This window comes from Salarias fasciatus, chromosome 22 (genome assembly GCF_902148845.1).
Source record: "Salarias fasciatus chromosome 22, fSalaFa1.1, whole genome shotgun sequence".
Classification (NCBI taxonomy): domain Eukaryota; kingdom Metazoa; phylum Chordata; class Actinopteri; order Blenniiformes; family Blenniidae; genus Salarias; species Salarias fasciatus.
This window is the reverse complement of record NC_043765.1, coordinates 7,348,323-7,371,026: the sequence shown is the minus strand read 5'-3', so window position 1 is coordinate 7,371,026 and position 22,704 is coordinate 7,348,323. Positions and strand designations below refer to the sequence as shown.

The window sequence follows — 22,704 nt, the reverse complement described above, 5'->3', positions numbered from 1 at the left end:
GAGCTGCTGATTTGGTGAACATAACACTGCTTTGGATGCAACACTGGGCTCAGAGTCGCTCCGTACAACAATGGAGCTGGTAGGATTACTACGGAAATGATACCAGATTGTGGGAACAAAACACAGGTGAAAGAGTGAGAGAGAGATTAGTGTTTGTACTTTGTAATCCACTGTGAGTTGTGTAACAGCAGGTTTCATTTTCAGCATCAGTTCCTACAAGAAACTGTAAAACTTTGGTGAGATAGTAATGAAAATGTGTTTTGTTATTAAACACTGAGCATTCAGGGGGTTTTTTTTTTGTTTTTTTTTTTGTTCAAATACATTTTTTCAACAAATAGCGTCGGTTACATAATATGAAAATTACCCACATTAGTAAAATAAAAAGCACCTTTTAATTGTGAGTCGACCAGCTGTACCACTGCCACCCATCGATCGTGATTATAGTATTAATGACAACGATAACAGTGACATTTATTCATGTCACTTCCAAAAATGTCAAACCAAACGATACAAGGGACACACTGATGTTAATTAATGACAAAATAACTACTTTTAGAGAAAAGTAAAAGAAGAAAATTTCTGAGACAAAGAAGAATTTACTGTAGCTGCAGGAATCCCACATCAGATTATCAGGATACATTTCAGTTGATCGTGTTTCCCAGTGGCTTAATGCTTTTAAAGTGTAATTAGCATAGATAACTGGTCTTCTCGGAGTTCAGAATGAAGTTTTTCTGTTTCACCTTTGAGTTATCTTGAGTGTGGATGAGTTGGATCACTTGTAAACAGTGACATGTGACGGGAGATAATGTTCAGCTGGTGATAAAGTCGGTGAGATATGCGCGCAGCTCTCGTGGAGAGGTTTGATATTTAAGTAACGGTGATCTAATCAGGCTTTCTTCCAGTTTCAGCTGCTTTTCAGCCATAAATCTGACACGCCTGTGAAACTCTGCACCAATAAAAGAAAAAAAAAGCACTGGTAAAGGCAGAGGTTAGCGGATGCACAGAGGGAAGCACTCAGCTGAAGAACTCAGACCTCAGTGTGCATTTAGTCGAACCCTTATTAATGGACTTAATGTTGAAGGGTGATTGTTGTTTACAATGCGTTTCTCTTCCTGTGAGGGATGGAAAAATCATTTTGTCCGCTTTGTTTGTTGTGCCAGAGGAAACATGTCTTCACATTATACCTACACTGTGATCCATCATCTTCCGTCTTCGTTCTTCAGAGATGTTTCCCACAGATGCAGCTGCTGATCTTCCTCAATCTTATTAAAATTAACTTCTTATGACTTCCTGCGCTCGACCCCGTCCTGAACTGTTGATTTACTTTTGATCGGGAAACGTCATATCATAATAATGTGATTTGAACAGAGATACTAAGTGTCATTGATATTAATAGAAGAAGACTTGTTTATTTAGTTGTTGTTGATACTAAATAGCCCATTGGTGTTTAAGTGCTTCACTTTTGTCATATTTGTCCTCACAAGCTGCGGATCTGCTGTGCCTCTGATGACAATGCCTCTCAGCCCCTCAGTAACTTCATTATTTATTGTCATCCTCTCATATCCAGTCATCATCAAGCATCACTGCTGGCAAGGAGAACTATAATTCTGATCGTGTGTGTGTCGTGTTAATTATATCCTCCAACCAATCGAAGGAACACACCTCTGATAAATCTGCCCAAAAAGTGTGTCACCTTGATTTTACTGAAGGCAGCTTATTTTCCTTCGGGCACTCAGCAAGTCGAGTTAACTCACTTTTATTCAAGTGTGTAAAAATAAAGTAATTGTCCGGAGAAAATGAGAAGTTTAGGGATTGGGGCCTTTAGTACTCGTGACTTTCCACAGCTGAAACAGTTTGTCAGTTGTTTGTTCAGGGGGCAATGAGTCGCATCATCTCTTTATTCCCTAAAGTTATAAAACTTTGATTGCAGTTTTGTTCCATTTTTTGCTGTCACTGCTGTAGTTTTTTTTCCTCATGTTTAACAAATTAATAGTAAAGTATGTAGCAGTGATTAAGTGGACTTCACTTGTGTGCACATTTACACCACTTGATCCTCAGAGCGCTTCACATTGCTGTTCATACTCATGTATCTGGAGAGCTCAGCCTCCATTGGGAGCCGTTCATTCAGTGTCCATGGACACTTCAGCATGTAAATAGGGCTCAAACCACCAAGCTTGGGATCGGAAGGTGGTCTGTTCTACCACCGTTTTCCCTGTTAGTGTTGGAATATATGAGACTACAAGTAAACGGTTTGTTCTCACAGGCTAGAAGCATTAAACATTGTGGTGTCTTGATGACTTGGCCAAAAACTGTTCTGCTGGAGTTTGCAGTTTGCAGAGGTCAGTATCTTTCAGAGCTGTTTTTGGTGTTTGTTTATTTGTGTGTGTCAGAAAGGTTTTTTCATGCAGGTAGGGAGCAAATGTCAACATGCGTGGTCTGATCGATCAGATGAGCTGCTTTAGCTCAGCTGACAGGTGTCGGAATACAACGCAGCATCAGCTACACATCAGGCAGTTTCGACCAGTTGATCGCACCGCGTTAATGTCGCAGCGAGACACCCTTGATATGACCTCTGAGCGTTTCTGTAATCTCCAGAGACTCCTGTAGTGCTTTTTTAATCACTAAGTGCTTTTTCTTCCTCTGCTTCCCTCTCGCTCCTTGAACTCTCCACCCTGTGATCCTTTGTGCATCTGCCTTCTCTCTCCTGTGGCTATTGCAGGTGGATGGAGTAACCTTTAAGGTATTGCTTCTAGCTACACGTAGAGTAAGTCTTCCCCAGAGAGCAAATAGTGCATTTTTTTAGTCGTCCTGCCCTGTCCCTGGCTGATAATGACACGTCTGTCTCGCTCATTGCCTTCTTTCTTGTCTCCTTCTGCTGTATGTGTGAAAGAAGCCCTTGTTGTGCTCCTTCCTCCTCAAATCATGTCATCCTGTCATGCAAACAAATACAAATAATAAAGAAACTGAATAAAATGAATGCAGCTTTCTAAAACACTGTTTAAAATGTATAAAACCTGCGGCTGACTAGTTAAAGCTGTAAATTTTATCTTTCTGCGACGACGGAGAGAAAAAAATAATTAACCACATTAATCTCAGTCTTTTATCTTTGAAGCGCCAGGATTTCTTGAAAAGGAAAAAATACCTTGTTTCGGAAATTGTGAAATTCACCTGAACACAGGAAACAAACGTATTAATCTTAAAGTACAGCGATGTCCAATCTGAAGGCATTGTTCCTCTAATCCCAAATACCGAGCCATTTTTCAAGAGGCTTTTTTAAACGATTCCAAATTTTTTTAGGATTCTTAACAAATACAAACATGTAATTTCTGCATCTGCCCTGCTTTAATGTTTATTGCCTGTTGTCACCCAGATATCTTCAAACTCTGGCGAAGAATCTTTGAATAGCTGTTGCGTTGATGTAGAAAACACTTCCTCGCCATGTTTTTCCTGCTTGTCGAACAAGAAATTGGACGGAGAAACTTAATCCACACATGAACCACATGGGAGATTCTCGTGAAGCAAAAAATAAGCTTGCTTTAAATGGCTCGCTCTCAGCAGAAGCGCCAACACGAAGGCTCCGTCCCGGATTCTGCTGTATTTATATTTAATGAAGTAGTTTGAAAAGATGTGCTTCGATCTGGGTTGAACCTCAGTTTATTTTGACATGTTTTACATTTTAAATACAGGTTGTTCAGCGGGCAAGTGAGGAAAAAAGCTTTTTTTCCACAAATATATGAATAGTTCTCGGTTGATCTGAAACAAAACTCCTCCTTGTCTCATCTTCCTCCCCCCATTACTCCTCCTCCTCCTCAATGATCTGCTGATGTTCTCCCATCTCACAGGTGGATCAGTTACCTGCCAGCTGTATGTTCTGCTCTGTGGTTTGTGCTGCCCTGATTGAAATCTCTCTCTCTCTCTCTCTCTTCCCCCCTCTGTCCCTGCACCTCTTTCCACTCCGAGTCTCCCCCTCCTCCTTTCTCAGGTGGATCAGCTGACCCTCGGCTAGCTGTTCACGTACCGGCTATGCTGTAGTGACTAGTGTCTGAGAGTGAATCTGATTAAACGAGCCCCCCTCTCTCTCTCTTTCTCTCTCTCTCTCCCTGTCTCTATCTCTGCCATCGTTTCTCTCTCTCTCTCTCTCTCCTCTCACTACCAGGTGGACCAGCTGACCTCCCAGCTGAAGGAGAAGGCGGATTGGTGCAGTGAGCTGCTGCTCAGCTCGGAGCAGATGCGTCGTGAGTTGGGAGAGCGCGACGAGGAGATTGACAAGCTGGAGAGCCGCATCCGCGAGCTGGAGCAGGCCCTGCTGGCCAGCGCTGAGTCCCTGGAGAAGGTGAGGAGGGGGGGAGGGGGGGGGAGTGATGCTCGGGAGGCTGAAGCAGAGGCGGCAAGAGAGGAAGAGCAATGTGAACAATAGCCGTGGAGCAGGGCAGAGGATCTGTGTGTGTGTGTGTGTGTGTGTGTGTGTGACAGTGGAGACGAGGTGACAGCTTGAGGAGGAATGGGAGGAGGGTTGTTACGCACGCAGAGGGAGAACAATGTGTGGGTGGGTCTACTTCGGTCTGCGCTCAGTGACGACTCGGAGCTGCGGCTAGCAACTGTCAATATTGCCCCCCAGTGTCCGTGAATGGGTGCAGTGAGTGAACACACACACACAAAAAAAAAAACAAAAGCGGTGAAGGAAAGCCTCGTGTTTAATGAGCCGCGCTGCTCAGTTGACAAACTGCACGGAGAGGAAGTTTCACTGCGCCGTGTTCAGTGTGGTCAGCACGCATTTGTAGCCACGGTCCTCTGGAATCGATTTGTTTTCAGGCGGCCCGCTCATGATTTTCTGCGCATGTTGTGAATAACTGCTGAGCCGGAGAAATTTCACGCCCGCGTGTTGTTGTGTGTTGCAGGTTGAACAGAAGAAGCAGCATGCGTCCATCACCGAGGCGAAACACTCCACACTGGAGGCGCAGTTACAAACGGAGAGAGAAGCGCTGGAGCGGAAAGAAAAGGAGGTAGTCTTTTTTTCTTCTGCTTTAGAACATTTTTTAAAGCATGTGATTTTGTGTTAGTTCGCAAGGGATCTGATCTTTGTCTTGGAACAGATTTCATCCAGGTGAATAACCAGGAAACTTGACAGTCCTGTAATTTATTTGATCCAGTCACTGGCCTTAACTATTTTAATTACAGCAATAAGGAAACCCTATAGAAGCTAATATTGCCGACTTATTTTATTAAACTCTTTTCGAGACCAAAGTTACAAAGTCCTTATGAATTGAAGCAGTTTACAGCACATCAGACACCATGTGGTCTCTTCTTAGAGGGAATCTGTGGTAGCTTTTGAAAAACATCAAGCATGTAGCCACACTTGGCTGTGAAAGGACCTCAGATTATTTAAAAGTCATCATTAATTAATCTCTGATTACAGAAAACATATTGGTCTGTCCTCTATTCAAAAGATCAAAGCATTCATATTGACTGTATTGCACCTACTTCATGGGAATATATTAGTACGGCAGGACCTTTGACTAATACTATAATACTTTTCTGTTCATGTTCATACATGAAATTGTTAATTTAAAGTTAGAATAAGCAGAAAGTAGCTAATACAAAAAAGTGAGTGTGTCAGTCATTTAGCTTCACATTTCACCCATCTCATCTCTGAAGGTCTTGTTTTATTCTGCATCAGATCTGTAACCTGGAGGAGCAGCTGGAGCAGTTCAGAGAGGAGCTGGAGAACAAGAGCGAGGAGGTGCAGCAGCTCCACATGCAGCTGGAGATCCAGAAGAAGGAGATCAGCAGCCAGCAGCAATACCTAGAAACAAGGGAGAGCATGTTTCAGGTAAAGAGATGCACTGTGTTATTAGAATTGCCTTTTTTTAAGTGAGTAATTCAGTGTGTCACAGTTCTGCAAATGCATAATCAGAATATAGTCATTATTAAAGCTGTTTACCACTGACCAGTTATATATCAGACACTGCAAGTCATTAATGTGCTCAGTAAGTATAAAAACAGTCCTGTGAAAGTTAACTCCTTGCTAAATGCTGCTGATATTAGTTGGATTTTTATTTTTTGGCTTATTTTTTGTAATTGCCTTTTTCAACACCGTTCCCAACAACTTTTCTTCTTCAGTCATTGACTTTTCAGCGGTCCGCCACAAGGCTGACTCCCAGTGGATAATTTGTTCATTAATAGCCATCACGTTTACAATCTCTGATTTTGAAGGTGATGGAGGAGAAGGACAGGGAAATAGCACTTCTTAATGAACAGATCACTAAGCTTCAACACACGGAGACAGCCTCTGATAACAAGGTAACGCCACATGCATATTCAAAATGGAGCCAGAGTCTATTTCGAATATGCATTGCTCCGTGGAAGTGCATCGTTGTGTGTGTTTACTTGGGTCCCTGTCCACATCTTATTTTTTATTGGCTCCATTTTGGTTCCATTTTTGTGTTTTTTTTTTTGTTGGGTTGCTGTTTTGCTTGATTTGTCTTGGCAAGTCGATCCACAGAACCATCTTTTGTCTTGAGGTGATCATTTGCTTGTGTGAGGTGGCTTTATTAAACCTCTGAGTCCCCCTGAAGCTCTTATCATCCAGTTATGTTCAGAAATGTAATTTGAGTATGGCAATGAAAACAGCATTGCCTAATTGAACAAACACAGCGGGGACTTAGACGTTTAATTGACCGGAATTACCGCTATGGACCTTCCAGATCTGATATTTTCATCAGGTAATAATGAGTATATCTTAATCCTTAGGAGCTTGATGATCGGGCTGAGCTGATCAAAGACCTGGAGTCCCAGGTGGAGTGCCTAAAGAGCGAACAGGACCGGCTGAAGAGAAACAACGAGGAAGAGCTAGACCAACTGAATGCAGTCATAGACAAACTCCAGGAGGAACTGGCTAACATCGAGCAAAAGCCCACAACCGAGGAGGATGAAGACGCAAAGGCGGAGTTGGAGAGCACCGTGCGTAAAGAGGAATACGATGAACTGAAGCAGAGGATGGACCAGGCCACCAAAGAGCTGGACACACTCAAAGCAGAGCACAGTAAGCTTCTGGAGACGTACCTGCGCTTGAAAGAGAGCGCAGAAGCCTTAGCCGAGACAGAACAGCTGGAGAGCTCCGAGTCGGAGCTGGAAGAAGCTCTCAGGGAGAAGACTGCAGGCCTCGTTGTCATGCAGGCGCAAGTACAAGCTCTGGAGCAGAGCGCAGCATCCAAAGTGGAGCAGCTGGACGTCCGGATCCGGGAGCTCCAGGACCTGGTCGACGAAAAGGACTCTGAGATCAGCCGCTGTCGCCGGCTCGTGGAGCAGACGCAAAGCCACGCAGATGGCCTCCAGCAGAGGATCTCAAAGCTGGAGGAAAGCCTGAGGGAAAGAGTGGCAGCAGCACTGGTTAGCCAGGCCACGCTGGAGGCCCTCCAACAGCAGCAGCAACTACAACAGCAGCAGCAGCAACTTCAGCAACAGCCGCCAACAGGTTCCAGACAGGAACCGCAGAAACCCGCCGAGCCCCCCGTCCATGACCCCGCTGACTTCGGCTTCCCCCAAATGGACTTCAGCGGAGTGGATCAATCAAAGCAGGCACCCAAAGGGAAGGTGGCCCATCTGACTCAGAAGCTCCGGGAGCTGGAGGCGGGGCTGGGCCAGATGCAGGAGGACCAGGAGCTGCAGAGGCAGCTCCTCTCCAGCCCAGAGGAGGAGCTGCTGGAGTACGAGAGGAGGCTGGAGGTGCTGGTGGATCTGCTCAGTCACATGACGTCCAGGACACAGCAGAGGGCGCCGTCTGTGGAGGTGAGACTCCGAACACAAAGTGTCCAAACTTTCTTTGGCCACGAATTAGTCTGACTTTTACGATATATTGTGTTTTCATTGAACAGACCAGATTTCTTTCTCCATGAAAAGTCGATCTCCGCTGTGGTTGGAGCACTCAGAGTCGCATTGAGGATTTTATTTTATGTCTCAATAACTTTGTGCCACGAGGCTCCTAACCTGTTATTTATAGAAACTTAGGAATTAAAACCTCTCACACAACAAGACGCACTTTTGGAAAAATTATTTTTGATAAATTTTAGGTCTTACAGCAGTTATTACTTGGTTATCTGTTTCCTGAAGTTCCATTTTTCTAAGTCCTAGTCCTAATTTGTTTTGAGATACATCTCTCATATTCCTTAGTATTTTTTTGCTCCTATTATTAATCTGTCATAATTTTATTGTGATTCTGAAATCATGAAATTAAGTTCATTACCTTTTGAAATGTCGTCAGTTCAACACATTCAAAAACTGTCACGGGCATCGTTTTGATGGGAAAATTCAGAGTAAAAAAACACTCTTTCTTGCTCTTTAATGTCAAAGATGATATAGTAACTTTTCTCAGAAGAATAATACTGAGTTGCGTTCGTATTTGATAAACTATAAGAAAAAAAATAACCTGAAAATATAAAATATTCTTTCGACTGACTGAAAATTGTGATCACTGAGACGTCTGTGAGCCTGCTGATCAAACAGCTCTGATACATTTAAACCTTTGGGATGTTTTGGTCAGGTGTCGTCTGGCGAGCAGCCGGCCGCTTCGCAGCTTCTTCAGCAGCTGCAGGAGGTCCGAGACGAGGTGTCGACCACCAAAGAGCAGCTGGACAGCTCCAAGCAGAGCTGCTGCAGACTGGAGGAGGAGCTGCAAGTACGTGATGGAAAACCGATTCTTACTGTTGATTTATTTAATTCAAGGATTTGTGGTATTTAGTAAAACTGACCAAGTGTTCATTTTCTTTCCAGGAGAAAACTTCAACAATAGAGAGACTCCAGGAGCAACTTCAGAAGGTTGGTTAAATGAGGCTTTTACAGTTTTTAGTGAGCTTTTACCAAACGAATCAGATTCACCACGTCATCCTTTGTCCTGTCAGGCGTCATCTCAAGGCAGTGGAGACACAGAGGACTCTGAGCTTCAACGAGAACTGACGGAGACTCGGAATGAGGCAGCGGCCACCAAAGAGGACCTGAACAGCTGCAAGGAGAGTTTGGAGAAGCTGCAGGAGCTGCTGCAGGTGCAAACTAAACTACACTCTGAAACTTCTTCTCTTTTTAATTATGCTGACCTTGTTAACACACCAAATATAATCACTAATGTATACTGTTATAATCTGTCGATTTAATTGAATGTTTAAAGTTCATATACGATTGTTTTCAGGAGCGGGAAATGACCATCGCTCAGCTTAAGGTGGAAATATTCCAGGTAAGTCAGAAATATCTCATTTCAAATCAATTGTTTTGCAGAGTGAAGCTCAGTGTGTGTGTCTGTATCATCTGACCACTTCTAATTCACTCTTCAGGTCAAAGCCGACGAAGACAAACCTGACAGCACAGAGCTCCTCCTGGAGCTCGAGAAGGTCCGAAACGATGCCGCTTCCACCAAAGAAGAGCTCAGCAGCACCAAGGAGCAGAGCGAGAAGCTCCAGGAGGATCTCCGAGGCAGCAAAGTCTCACTTTCTAAATTTCAAGAAGAGCTCCAGGAGGTCCGAATGAATTTTGAAACCACCAAAGAAGAACTCAGCGGCTCCAGGCAGCAGAATGAGAAACTCCAGGAGGAACTGCACCATCGGGAGCTCGCCATTTCTAAACTTACAGAGGAGCTTCATGACGTACGGACAGCCGTGACGAAGACGGAGGAGTCCGGTCCTCCTTCTCCGTCTCCCTCTCCGTCTCCTCAGCCTCCTTCCTCGACTTCTTCCACAACGCAGCCCAAAAGGAAAGGAAGCAAACAGCCGGCCGTGAAGGGAAGCAGCGCCAAAGATAAACCGTCTGTGTCCAGGAAGAACTCGTCCACTTCCAGCCAGTCCTCCGGCAAACCGCACAGCCCTCGTCCGAACGGCAGCTCGGAGCAGCAACACGCGGCCGTCGCCGACTCGTCCACGCAGACCGAACCGCTCCAGACGTCCGACCTCGGCCAAGGAGGGGAGTCCGCCGCCAAAGAGGAGGTGGAGGAAGTGATCGGGGAGTTCCAGGAGAAGATTGTGCAGATGCAGGAGCTCCACGCTGCCGAGATCCTGGACATGGAGGCGCGACACATTTCAGAGAGCGAGAACCTGCGGAGAGACAACCAGGCCCTGGAGGACGAGTGCAAAGCTCTAAAGGCCGTGATAGACAAGCTGCGCTCTGCTGAGGTGAGGCTCAGCAACAGGAATGAGCTGGTCTGGCTTTGAAAAATCTTCATACCATGAAGAATGCAGACAGTTTGGTCATGATTTTTTTTTAATGCAGTTTGAAGTTCATAGGATTTTTTCTGAAGGTTTTAGATAAAAAAAAACAAAAAAAACCAATAATGATCCTTTTCTCACATTTTCTTATTTTAATCTCATGTGTTTCTCTATAGGTTTCGTCATTAAGACAAGATCGCTCACCATCACACTTCAAGGATGGCTACACCAGCGGTACGTCGGAGCTTATTTACTCCTCTCTGTTGCTTTTCTTGTTGAGTGTAATAAAGAGTATCTAGTTTGATGAGTTGAACGATGCAGTCAGTGAACTTGTTGTTTCTTGTATTCTGTCAAAAACTGTCAGAGTTTAAATGTTATCCTGACTTTTCCATTCTAAAAACATAACATATAGGTAAACTGCTGCTGTTTTTATTACCAGTGTTTTACACGTTATGCTGAAGCTGTTTAATTCTTTAGTTTTTTTGCCAGAACAAATGTGTTTTGTCACTTCAGCTTTCATCTTTATAGTAAGCCTTGTTGTTTTTTTTTTAATGTTATTGTTTCTTCCATGTTGCAGACAGCAGCTCAGACTACAGCCAGAGGACTGGATACGACCTCCCGAGTTTACAGCAGGAGTTCAGGACGACTCCCGAGGGCGCCAGGCGAGAAACGGACGACGCGCTGTCCGATCGGATCAAGGTAAAGATCTCACTCTTCCATGAACCGAGAGTGGTGAAGAGTAAAAGTTTTCCTATCTTTCCAGTTATTGTCAGTCTGTTTAACATCAGGATCATCATTTTCATTCAGTGATGAATTGGTTAGTTTGTAAATGATAATGTTTGTTAATAAAGGTCTTAAGATGTTTATATCCATGTGTACAGCAGGTTAAAGCATGGTCTTCTTATGACAGGCAGCAAATGTAAAAAAATGTTCAAATAATGTGCATAAAGTTAAAATTTCTACAACACATCCCTGAAGTGTGACTATTTGATTTGTCGTGGAAGAGACTGAAGCTCATGCTGAAGGTGTCTCTGTGTGCTCCCGGTCTGACCAGACGCTGCTCAGAGAGGTGCACCAGGAGGGCATGCAGGTCCTCTCCCTGTCGGAGCTGCCCATCCCTGAAGGCGAGCCCGCCGGCCACTTCAACCTCCAGGGCTGGGCGAAGGAGAGAGACGCGCTGCTGGCGACCGTGGAGTCTCTGAAGAACCTCGTCACGCAGATGCAGACGCACAGAGAAACGCAGGTAGAGCAAGACTTCTGGGGTTTGATGCACATCATGGTTTTCCCTCCTCCCAGTCCCAACCGACAATAGAAGGGAACTCATGTTCTTCTTTGGTGTTCATGTCTGCTGCAGGCGTCGGGTGCCGACTGGCGCCGGCAGCTCCTGGACGCAGTGCGGCAGGTGTTTTTGAGGGAACGCGGCGTCCTGAAGAACGCCCTCTACAGCCAGCTGGACCTGCTGGACACCAACGACGCCATCATTCACCTCAATCAGCTGGAGCGCAGACTGGCCGAGCAGGTCCATAACCGCACATCTGTAACGCTTCAAAACAGGACTCCAGTCCAGTTGGAGTGATGGATAGCAAACCTTAATGAGAAGAAAATTTAAGTTTGTCTATTCAGGCTGATTTTATACAAAGAAATAATTGGATCACCTGACATATTAAAAATGAAAACGGACACATGCACGTCTTAGGTTTATTTCTCCAGTTTTTCTGTTCCCTGGTTACCCTTTGAGCTAAAATCTAATTGACGGTGTTGTGACTCTGATGCAGGACATCCAGCACAGAGAAGCCATGAGTTCTCTGCACACTGCAGACAGATCCAGTCTCATCTCTGAGCTTCATCAGCTGCGCGCTCAACTGGAACAAATTCATCAAGGTAGCCCAGTTTAATGACTATTTAAACCTATTTTCAATACAGTTCATGACTGACTTATCTGTAAATAAATCTGTCATGTAAATGCAAAATGGATTTTTTTTATTTGTGCATTGTCATAATTCAGGGGTCCAGCCCGCCCTCAGACTGGCTGGTGAATGTAGCATGACGGAGCAGAGGGCCGGAGGAGGAGGAGGAGGAGGAGGAGGAGGAAGCTCTGACGGAGTAGCGGAGGGCGACAGGCTGCTGCTGGAGGAGCTGAGGAGCGAACTTTCCCAGACTAAACTGGAGTTGGAGACGACACTGAAGGCGCAACACAAACACCTCAAAGAGCTGGACACACTCAGGTTAGATATTAAACATATCTGAACCAAAAAATGGTTTAGATTTATATGTTTTAATGGGCTTACATGTATTTTTCAACAAATGGTTTTATGTAAATTGATAGTTGAGCCTACGATCACCGTGAAAACAATTCAGTCATTTACAAAAGACTTTGATAACAATACTTTCATATTGAGCTGTTTCCTCTTGATGATAACTTGAAGGGATCATGTTTCAGTGTCAGTAAACGGACACAATGAAAAACGTTTTAGTGGAGATGTCAGATCTAGTGTCTTATGTCCTCACAGTAACAATAGCATCAGAACAGACCTGAAGCTTTGCTCTAAGTGAAAAGTACAAAGCATGATGCTTTATAAAAAGTCAGTTCTTTCAACTACCAACCTAAGAATTTTTGAGCTACCTTTTAAATTTTAATCTTTATGATTTTGGCCTTCAGGAAAACACTGGATCTCAATTTTATTCTTTTTTTTATATATGTTCCTAAGATTCTTTGTTTTGGGATTTTTATAATTTACAACCTCAAACTAATGAGAATTAATCAAAAGTCTTATGTTTCACTTTATGGGTAAAAAGTTACAAACAAAATGGAACTGCCACTGTTTTTTATTAGGACAAATGAACTCTTCTTCGCCTGCATTCAGATCTGTGTACCTGTATGGAATTTTTTTTTTTTTTTATCAGTTTTATACTTTGCATGTAGACTTAAAGAACAGGTCTTTTATCCTGTGATCAGGTTTCATCTTTTAGAATCTTGAATTTGACTTTACTCTCATGTTATTGGAGGATGTCTGTAAGAAGTAACATAAGTACAGTGAAATAGCATGCACACTGTGGTTAAATGTTTTACAGTCCTTTTCCTGAGTGAAATCAGTCGGATTTAGTTTGTTTAAAATGAGCGTATGGATGAAAGTGGACTCTTTGGAACGGTCTCCACAGGGCAGAGGTTTCACAGAAAGCTGCACAGATAGACGCGCTGACTGACCAGCTGACGGAGGAGAAGAAGAGGAGCAGAGATCTTCAGTGGGTCGTGGAGAAGGAGAAATGTCGCACCGGGAGAACTGAAGAGAGTCAACGAGAGGAACTGGAGGTCAGATTGCATTTTGAAGAGTGTGACTGTGTTTCTGGTGATTCTTCTCTTCTCTGTCGGTTGAGTTAGTTTGAGTCATTTCGAGCATTGTTTTCTTTTTGCCTCCAGGACCTGCAGCTCACCCTGGAGGAGCAGAAGTCCCAGCTGGCTCAGCTGAAGCTCACCCTGGAGCAGGAGAGGCAGGCCTCCTCTCAGCTCTCCCAGCAGTCCGAGCAGGAGCGCCTCGGCCTCCACAGACGCCTGCAGGAGCTCCAGGTCCAGCTGGAGACCGAGCGGGCCAAGGCCCAGGAGATGGACACGGCGCTGGGGAGGGAGCGGGAGCTGCGAGCTCCGGACGACTCCAGAGGCCTTCAGGAGGAAGGGGCTCTGCTGGAGAGGCTGCAGACGGAGCTGGACGACAAGCACGCACAGGTGGGATGTTTGTTTCTTTGTGTGTGGCTGAATTGTCTCCAGATGACCACAAACCATACAAATGTGAACTCGCCGTTCCAAAAAAAAATGAGTCACAGCCTGCCGTTTGCTAAAAGAGTGATTCAGCAGTGAGGATGGAAAATAAGTCAAACTGCTCACAGCTTGTAGAGATGCTGCTTGTGCTGAATTGCCGTAGATTGAGGGGTTACCAGAAACCCAACATTCATACATAATTACTGAATTCACTCACACAATAAGATCCCGTCTCGTTCATTGCTGTCAGATTTCGATCGCCGTAGCCTGAAGTGTGCTCCTCCTCCCCAGGTGGTGCAGCTCCTCAGCCAGGTGGAGGCCCAGAGGCTGGAGGTAGTGCGACGGGACGAGGAGCTGACGCTGACCAGCCAGAGGTCCAGACGAGACCAGGAGGCGCTGCTGGAGGCCCGGACCCAAATGGAGGCGCTGCAGTCGCAGATGCTGGAGGTCCAGGAGCAGCTGGAGACGCAGCTGGAGAAGAGAATGGGTCTGGAAGAGGAGAAGGAGCGACTGGAGGAGAGGCTGCAGCAGCTGGGAGAGCAGAGAGGAGGGAGGCAGGAGGGTGGAGCTCTGCGGGATGACGGGCAGAGTGTGAGTGACTCACCGTCTTCAGTGTATTTGTGATGCTGATGTTTGAATAGCTGTGTTCATATTAGAAATTACTGTAAATAAAAAGAAAACATGATGTAATTCTGCATCTGATCATGTAGCTTTGTGCATTAAAGCCGTGGTTCCCGTCCTCTGAACAGGCCGCACATCACAGCGAGTCCGCTGACCGAACCAAAGACTTGCTGCTCCAGCAGAGGACTGGAGGCCTTCAGGCGGCGAGCTCCGGCGCCTCCCCTCACAGGGAGACGTCTCCCACGGCGCACGGCGGCGGACTCCATCACGGCCCCTGGCGGACGGTCGACAAGATCGTGGGAAGGTTGCACCTCATTTCCTCAAAGATCCACAGCATGGCCAGCAAGAACACCGGCAGGTGAGTAGATGAGGATTAATCTCATAACGGTGTTTTCATGAAGGACGTTTGGTTTCATTCCGTCCACAAAGCAGAGATATTTGTCCGAGATGGTTTTGACACAGCCTTGAACTGCGCTGTTCCTCATGTGTTCTGCACAGGCTGACTGCAGAGGTGGACAGTGAGGAGCTGTCCTGGGTCCAGTCCAACGTTGAGGAGGTGATCTCCATGCTGCAGCAGTCCCCCGGTCTCCCCTCCGTCCCCGAGGTCAGCACAAATTGTCTTCTGGGTCTCTCGTCGCTTCAATGCTTCATGTTTGGTCCTAATAAGAGGAAGTAAAATATTTCTCACCAAACATGCTAGGTTCAGTTTCTCTGTGTGAATCAGACGCTCGGCTCCAGTCAGCCGTTTGTGTTTTCTGAACTGACATCTGCTGGGCTTTTTTTTTTTTTTTTTTTTTTTTTTTTACACACGGTTGTGACGGCCTGTCAATCTGCTGCCTGTGTCCCTCAGAGCGTGTCCCTGCTGGCGGGAGGCTCCTCCAGCTCCTCCAACGCCCTGACGGAGCGGCTGCTGCGGCAGAACGCCGAGCTGACGGGCTTCGTCAGCCGCCTGACCGAGGAGAAGAACGACCTGAGGAACCACACGCTTCGGCTGGAGGAGGAGCTGAGGCGCTACCGGCACGCCGTGCCGGGATTGGACAGCAGCGTGAGTCACTAGTGCCTGTTAGAGAGTCCTGCATTTTCAGATCATGATAGTGGTGAATAGATTTTCCCGTTTAAAATGTTTTGAGAGCCTGAAAAAAAATGTTAAAGCTCATGCATCGAAGAAATGACGGTTAATTTTCTTCATGCAGTCGAGCAGACGGGACGTATCCAACGTGGACTCGTCGGTTCTGCTGCTCTCTCAAGAGCAGGAGGCCTGGGCCCGAGAGAAGATCCGCATGGAGAAAGCTTTGCTTCTGGCTCAGGCCCAGGTGGCTCGGCTCAGAGGGGAGATCAGGTCCGAAACCATGCGGGACATAACCGGGCCCGAGGCCGACAACTCTGCACTGAAGGTCAGAGGATCAGGAACAATCCACTTGTTAATGAAGAGACTTGCTGTGTGCAGAAAGCTCATCGTTTTCCCTTTGCTGATCCTTTAGAGGATGTATGGGAAGTACCTGAGGTCAGAAAGCTTCCGCAAAGCGCTGATCTACCAGAAGAAGTATCTGCTGTTACTGCTGGGCGGCTTCCAGGAGTGTGAGGAAGCCACACTGACGCTCCTCTCCAGGATGGGGGGCCGGCCGTCCATCTCCGGCCTGGAGTCCTTCAACCAGCGGCGCCGAGGCCTGATGCGCTTCCGCTCGGCCGCTCGAGTCGCCATCGCCCTCTCCAGGTCCGCTACCGGATCTCCAGACTCATTCTTTTTGTACGGCGATCATTACTGTAACGTTTATCATTGTGTTGACGCAGAATGCGTTTTCTGGTGAAGCGATGGAACAAGGCGACGGGGATGAGCTCGACAACCTCCTGTGGCGTCAACAAGAATGGTTCGGGACAGACTCTAGGTGGCTAAAAGCAGCTCCGAATAATGTCAGGTCTTATGGATCTTTAACGCTGGAGAGATTCTCACTCTTATTGGCTCAATCTCGTGCAGGTACTGAGGCGAGGGATTCTCCGTATCTCCACCCCGGCAGCGTGGAGCTGTACAGAGGAAGTGGAGGAGGAGGAGGAGGAGGAGCCTCCAGCAGAGGGAGGAGCGGACGGGAATCCCCCCGATCAGCCATGTCCTCAACACACCACCGGTACAGCTGCACAAGGCCTCCCTCTGACCGATTATTAGTAGTGTTTGAGGAGTTTGAACAACAAATTTACACCAGTGAATTTCATCATTTACCTCATTTGTTTGTACATGAGTCTTTATGTAAAAACATCACAATGATGACACTAAAATGGTTAATTCGTATCAATAAGCAGCACAAACATAATGAAAAATAATCAAAGTAACAGAGAAAAGGATCCAAACAGTTTATTACATTCATTTAACATTAGTTAACTGTCAGTTTATCCGTCATTGGACTGGGAGCTCTGGTGTGTTGTTTTGATAGTGTGTAACGTTGTTTGATGTTCTTGCAGGTTTCATACGGCTGGAGACCACGGAGCTCTCACCTGTTCCCACCTGCAGAGCTACGACCCCGACCGAGCCCTCACCGACTACATCTCCAGACTGGAGGCCCTGCAGAGGAGGCTGGGCAGCGTCACATCAGGTAATGTGAAGCTGTCTCTACACAGATATCAAGGACAGAACAGAACAAAAAAAATTAGTGTCATGTTGTGGTATTGACTGACTGACTGGCTGACTGACTATTGATTGACTGTGTGTTTTCTCCTCAGGTGCTTCTTCTTCATATGCTCAATTGCACTTTGGCTTGAGGAGATAAGATGCTGTCAAGTTACTTTGGCTTGAAGAAACTCAGTTGCCTTTTCTCGTGCTGAGCGCTCTGCTGTTTTCTATCGTTCTGCTGTGGACTGTATCTTTCCATGTGGACCAAAACTCATCTTTTTTTAATTCGTGTACTACATGTTGTATTCAGGCTTTTTCGTCGCCAGCACTTGAAAAAAAAAAAAACAAATAACAGCGATGTTTGTAATTGGATCTGCCTCCTTGTAGTGGATGACCTACAATCCTGTATATTTGTCTGATGCTAATTTAAGATTCTCCGTGATTAATTTATATGTCTGTGTTGTGTGGGTGGAGCGTTATGTAGAGGATGTTTGGGTTTACTGTTGAGGAGGCTGCTACTGGATATTCTACACTACACTGTGTTTCGTTTTGGCTGGACAGACTACAGAGGACATTTGTAGAGAGCGTATTTTTGTAAAGCGTAGGAGCTTTGAATTTTCTGGGTATTTTGTCAAAAACTGAAATAAAGATGACTTAATTATTTCAAAGAGATCAGTAGTTTTTTGTGTATCGGTCAGCTACCTTAAGCCCCTTCCCCTTGTAAAAGTTGAAATATTGTTCATTTTTACAGGTTCTGTCAGGGGAAAATACTTCCTAACTTCATCTGAACCTCGATTCAGTTATAAATGCACCTGAATGAAAGTATGAATTCATTATTCTGATATGTTCTTGTGGTAGAAATACTCTAAAGTGAGGATTCGATTCATCTGTTTGATCTGTTCCTGCTCTCCAGTTAAGAGGAAAACATTGATTCTCAAACGGTGGGAGCTCCCTCTAGTGGTTTCTGAAGGGATGAGGCATTTTCTCACTGTGAAGTGGATATATTAAAATTACATTTGACAGGTCAACATTTCTACTTTTATTAATTTTGCACTGCCAGATGGTGCAGCTAAATGTTGGTATTAATTAAAAAAATAATAGAGCAGAATTTACTTCCTGAAAAGAACAAATGTTTGTCAAAAATGTGGTGAATTTCATCTTTATTATGCAACATCTGAATATCAACAACAATGAAACATTACGTTTCACCATAAGATCCGATTTCCAGGCATCCATCTCCAAAAAGTGCAAACAATTCTCAGAAAAATGGAAATTACAGCATTTACATAAGAGCTGATCAGTTCTGGTCCGTCGAGCACAGTTGTCCAAAATATGGCCCGTGAGCCAAACCTGGGTCACGAGACTGTTCGATATGGCCCACGGAATGAAGCTGCTATATTAGGTTTTGAAAAAGTGATTTAATGACATTTTCAGAAAGCTGCGTGTGCCGGATGAGCTGATACAAGGATAAACATCAGTTCAAAGGAAGCTCGTGTCAAATGTCAAAAAGCTGTAAATCAACCTGGGAGGTGCAGTTTCAGCACCTGCTGTTTCTTAAAAACATCATCCTGCAGTTTTATTAAATTTCACAGGTTTTTTTCTTCACTATATCACTCCCTGGACATAAATCTGGAAAACAGAAAAAAAAAATCATCCTGGGATGACTGCAAAAGTTTAATTCAGTCATTTCACACCATTAAGGCACACAGATGTTGAAAGAGCTTCAGAGTCACAGTGAAAACACAAATAACTGAAAACTTCATCTTTTGTCCTGACTTACAAACATATGTTGTGCTTATCAGTAACTGGGAAGTGGGACATATCCTACTTCCAGGTGGGGAAAAATACATGTGGATGCCTTTAAACTCAGAACTTCCCACTGGGAAAATAAGTTGGACAGCGCTCAGAGAAGCAGATCTGACTTCCGGGCGAAGGCTGTGGGAGAAAACCAGACCCACACATACACAGCAAGGCAGCAAAGGATGGAATCAAACTGGTGACTTCCTGCTGTGAGGGCGAGCGTTAACCACTGTGACACTGTGAAGCCCACATTGTCACATCTACACGACAATGGCGCTTCTTGGTCGCCACGTTTTTACAGTTAATGAAAACAACTCCCCTTTATGAGCCTATAAATCTGAATTATTTCCAAACTTGATAAAGGGAAATGTATAAATATTATTGCCTGTTCTTGCTTAATTGCATATATACTCTGGCTCACAGTGATGAGGATCAATTCTTTTGCCACCTTTCTGGGAACTTGCTGTTTCCTGCTCTGTGATCCCTCCCACCTGCCTAAACGCTCCATCGCAGCTCGACTCCAAACTTGGAAAAAAAGAAGGATAATAGCACAGGTTGGACATTCAAGGAAGTGCAAATGTGGATCGTTTCCTCATTTTAAGTCCCATCAAGCTTGTTTCTGAACATGTGGGATGTTTCCTGGCCTCTCACTGCGTCCTCCTCTTGTATCTGATGACGGGGTTGTGGGGGGTGTGGATCATGGTGGTGTAGTTGATGCTGGGGAAATATCCGTCCACCAGGTCGAACTCGTACATGCGCAGCAGAGTAGACCAGATGGTTTTGATCTGGACGTAGGCGAAGTTTTCCCCGATGCAGCGGTGACGGCCTGGAGAGGTACGGGAGGGAAAGGTCAGAGTCGATCGATCGCTCTCAGACGGAAGGGAAGAAAAGAGTATTGTGTTTTCTTACCGGCTCCAAAAGGCACATAAGCAAACTTGTTCTCTCCGATCAGGGTCTCACTCAGGTAGCGGTCGGGGTTGAACTCCATCCTCTCGCTCCAGGTGTCGTGCAGACGGTGGTTGACGGTTGGGGAGACGCAGACCTGGTGGCCCACCGGGATGGTGTATCCTGCAGCAGTCTGAGAAAGCGAACACACACACACACACACGTTGGCTATAGATGTTTATCTCACGGGAGGGGTTACGACAGCTGGAGACGACAGCCGTGTGCCGCTACCTGAGGAGAGCGAGCCATCCTCATCATGGTCATGATGGGTGGGCGGAGCCGCAGGGTCTCCTTCAAACAGCGCTCCAGCAGACTGAGATCCTTCAGCTGAGGGGGACAACAGGAAGGAAGACGGGCGGTCAGCGCCAACATTACTGTGATCGACCGAGCAGCAGCTCGTTCAGTAAATCTGACCTGGTCAAAGTCGAGGGGGGGCAGGTCCTCTCCGCACACGGCCTTCTGCTCGGCGTAGCAGCGCCGCTGCAGGTCTTTGTCTCTGGCCATGAAGAAGCCCATCCAGGCGCTGGTGGTGGAGGACGTGTGCTGACCGGCCAGGAGGAGACCGATCAGCATCCCAGATATCTCGTCATCATTCAGCGGACGCCCATTTCTAAAGAGAGAGGGAGAGTTTCATTTAAACTGGCACATCGTGGTTAACAGTGGGGTGAATATTGACAGACGTACTTGTAGGTGGCATCAATGAGGGTCTGCAGGATGTCGTCCACTTTCTCTCCAGACGTCCTGCGCTTCTGAATCACCTTGAAAAATATGTTCTTGATCTCTCTGTGGGCTTTGTCCCTCTTCCTAAATACAAATAAAAAAAGATTTAATGAACACTACAAAAAACTCAGATTACTGGTTGTGCTTTTTTTTGTTCCTGTAAACTTAGAAAGCTTTTGCAGATGTAGGCCTACCTGAAGCTGGGCAGCGGCAGCCAGCCGGGCAGCAGCCAGGCAGCGTGGCTGAAGCCTCCGTCCAGGTCGGCATACAGCTGAGCCACTCGCTCGTCCAGCATGCTGCGGATCTCCTTCCCGTGCAGGCAGCTGCTGGCCGTCAGGATGATCAGCTCAGACAACGCCTCAAACAGATCTGATGCAGAAAAACAAAATCAGCCCATCAGAGACGGGAGGGGACGGGAGCAGCAGTCACTCAACATTCCACTGAGTGTAAAAATTCTTACTTCTCTCCCCGCTGTCTCCCCATCTCTGGAAATACTCGATGGTTTCTGCCTCGATGATCTTGATATGTTCCTTGAAATGAGCGATGTTCAGTCCAGTTTTCAACATCTTCTTTTGCTCCAGAAAGATCTGCAACACATCACAGCAGGTGTTCATCGACTTGTCTTTTCCTCTCGTGAACTCATGTTGAATGTGACCCTGGGGGTTTGGACACTCACAGGATTGGGCACATCGTAGGCCACTCCTTTACCAAACACCGGCGTGGTCAGCCTGGAGTACACGTCCTCGGCGTTCAGGTCCTCGTTCTTACTGTTGAACATCAGCGCGGCGGCTTCACTGCCCAGCAGGTAGGTGAACGTTTTCCCCACCATGGTGAAGCTGAACACGGGGCCGTACTGGGTGAGAGCAGAGTCCAAGAGTCAGGACGACGGCGCTTTTCTCTTTATTGACTTATTCGATTCGGCTGATAGATAGATACTTTATTAACCATGAGGGAAATTCAATTCACTATTGAAGACACTGATATTAAAATTGCTACTGCTCTGAAAAACTAGAAAGTGCAGGTTCATTTTTAACAATACAGTATGTGACTGCCTTGTCAATGGGAGTCATTGAAATCGATTGGAGGCACATTGCTTTAGCACACTGCACAGGATAAGGGAATTACATAATACTGGTAAAAGCACAAGTACTAACCCTACCAATCAATACTTAGTTATGGTAAGGTGAGTATTTGCTGTAGGTTGAGTCCACTGTATGTGTGATTATTTGTGCAAACTCCCGTTGATTCATATGTTTTTAACAACTTTTTAAGTTATTTTCACTTTTCACTTGACTTCAACTTTCTGTGCTAATATACCATGAATGTACAAAATAATAAATATAAGGAGAAAATGTTTGGTTCAACAATATAAAGAAGAAAAGATGATGAAAACAGCACAATTAAAAACGCAGGGACGAATAATATGCAACTAAATCAGCTTCAAAGTAGTTCTTTTTTTCTTTTGCTTTTTGTTAGAGGGCTGCAGACTTGATTTCATACTCACTTTATCATAAGCTTGTTCCAGAAACTCAATGGGACTTTTTCCAAATGAAATGGCATGTCCAAGGAAGGGGATGCTGGAGGGAATGTAGGGCGGATGTTTCTGCAAAGCCAAACACGAGAGGGTTTATAAACACCCTGATCTGAGTCTGACTGAGACAGAATAATATCAATTTCATGATAAGCTCACCTGGCCGCTGTCAGCAGACTGTCTGAGCAGGAGTTTGGAGACGTAACCCAGAGTCAGGGTGATGACAGAGGCGGCCAGCACCACGGAGGTCAGGTTGTCGTTCATCCTCTCCACGGTGTCCACCAGCAGCCGGCTGCTGATCTGGTACAGGTGCATCGACATCGTAGCTCCTCGTGCGCCACAAGAGATACGGGAAATGCGACCTGCGAGTCCCTCACGGTCCAGAAGGTCTGACGGGGAGCTGAAGTGGACAGTTGGTGATATTTCCCCAATCTTCTACCTGTCAGCGCAAGTCCTGCCCCCGCCTGACCAACGCTGGCTTCTGATTGGCTGCCGGCGGGGTGTCAGTCACGCAAGCCGCGTTCTGATTGGCTGATCGTACCTG

General features: G+C 45.8%; 2 protein-coding genes across 5 annotated transcripts in view; one reads left to right on the top strand and one right to left on the bottom strand.

The window, feature by feature from the left end:
• Positions 1-17,832, top strand: part of akap9 (A kinase (PRKA) anchor protein 9) — a 64,198-nt gene extending 46,366 nt beyond the window's left edge. For 3 of the 4 annotated variants that reach the window (XM_030120856.1, XM_030120854.1, XM_030120855.1), the window contains 28 exons: positions 4,157-4,333; positions 4,899-5,003; positions 5,678-5,830; positions 6,214-6,300; positions 6,751-7,788; positions 8,540-8,674; positions 8,770-8,814; positions 8,898-9,038; positions 9,182-9,226; positions 9,324-10,154; positions 10,364-10,421; positions 10,765-10,886; positions 11,242-11,430; positions 11,542-11,706; positions 11,963-12,068; positions 12,193-12,412; positions 13,347-13,497; positions 13,606-13,908; positions 14,233-14,532; positions 14,691-14,920; positions 15,061-15,166; positions 15,413-15,607; positions 15,756-15,956; positions 16,044-16,276; positions 16,354-16,448; positions 16,538-16,685; positions 17,017-17,147; positions 17,275-17,832. In XM_030120856.1, coding sequence (XP_029976716.1) covers positions 4,157-4,333; positions 4,899-5,003; positions 5,678-5,830; positions 6,214-6,300; positions 6,751-7,788; positions 8,540-8,674; positions 8,770-8,814; positions 8,898-9,038; positions 9,182-9,226; positions 9,324-10,154; positions 10,364-10,421; positions 10,765-10,886; positions 11,242-11,430; positions 11,542-11,706; positions 11,963-12,068; positions 12,193-12,412; positions 13,347-13,497; positions 13,606-13,908; positions 14,233-14,532; positions 14,691-14,920; positions 15,061-15,166; positions 15,413-15,607; positions 15,756-15,956; positions 16,044-16,276; positions 16,354-16,448; positions 16,538-16,685; positions 17,017-17,147; positions 17,275-17,321 — 5,757 coding nt within the window. In that variant the 3' untranslated portion in view covers positions 17,322-17,832. The remainder of the gene's footprint in view (positions 1-4,156; positions 4,334-4,898; positions 5,004-5,677; positions 5,831-6,213; positions 6,301-6,750; positions 7,789-8,539; positions 8,675-8,769; positions 8,815-8,897; positions 9,039-9,181; positions 9,227-9,323; positions 10,155-10,363; positions 10,422-10,764; positions 10,887-11,241; positions 11,431-11,541; positions 11,707-11,962; positions 12,069-12,192; positions 12,413-13,346; positions 13,498-13,605; positions 13,909-14,232; positions 14,533-14,690; positions 14,921-15,060; positions 15,167-15,412; positions 15,608-15,755; positions 15,957-16,043; positions 16,277-16,353; positions 16,449-16,537; positions 16,686-17,016; positions 17,148-17,274) is intronic. The other variant, XM_030120857.1, reaches the window with a different exon arrangement.
• A 485-nt stretch (positions 17,833-18,317) lies between these two features.
• cyp51 (cytochrome P450, family 51) lies at positions 18,318-22,606 on the bottom strand. Its single transcript, XM_030120881.1, has 10 exons — positions 22,320-22,606; positions 22,134-22,232; positions 21,306-21,482; positions 21,090-21,216; positions 20,824-20,998; positions 20,594-20,713; positions 20,324-20,519; positions 20,141-20,236; positions 19,874-20,042; positions 18,318-19,790 (listed from the first exon to the last, which is right to left on the bottom strand). Exons 1-10 carry the CDS (start codon positions 22,479-22,481, stop codon positions 19,612-19,614), a joined length of 1,500 nt encoding a protein of 499 aa, XP_029976741.1. The 5' UTR covers positions 22,482-22,606; the 3' UTR covers positions 18,318-19,611.
• Positions 22,607-22,704: the final 98 nt, after the last annotated feature.

Excerpts from the sequence above, each read along its gene's own strand:
- cyp51 (XM_030120881.1), bottom strand. The coding sequence starts at position 22,481 with ATGTCGATGCACCTGTACCAGATCAGCAGCCGGCTGCTGGTGGACACC. Across the intron at positions 22,233-22,319 it reads AGTCTGCTGACAGCGGCCAG|AAACATCCGCCCTACATTCC; the intron begins GTGAGCTTATCA and ends TTGGCTTTGCAG. Across the intron at positions 20,520-20,593 it reads CTCATTGATGCCACCTACAA|AAATGGGCGTCCGCTGAATG; the intron begins GTACGTCTGTCA and ends CTCTCTCTTTAG.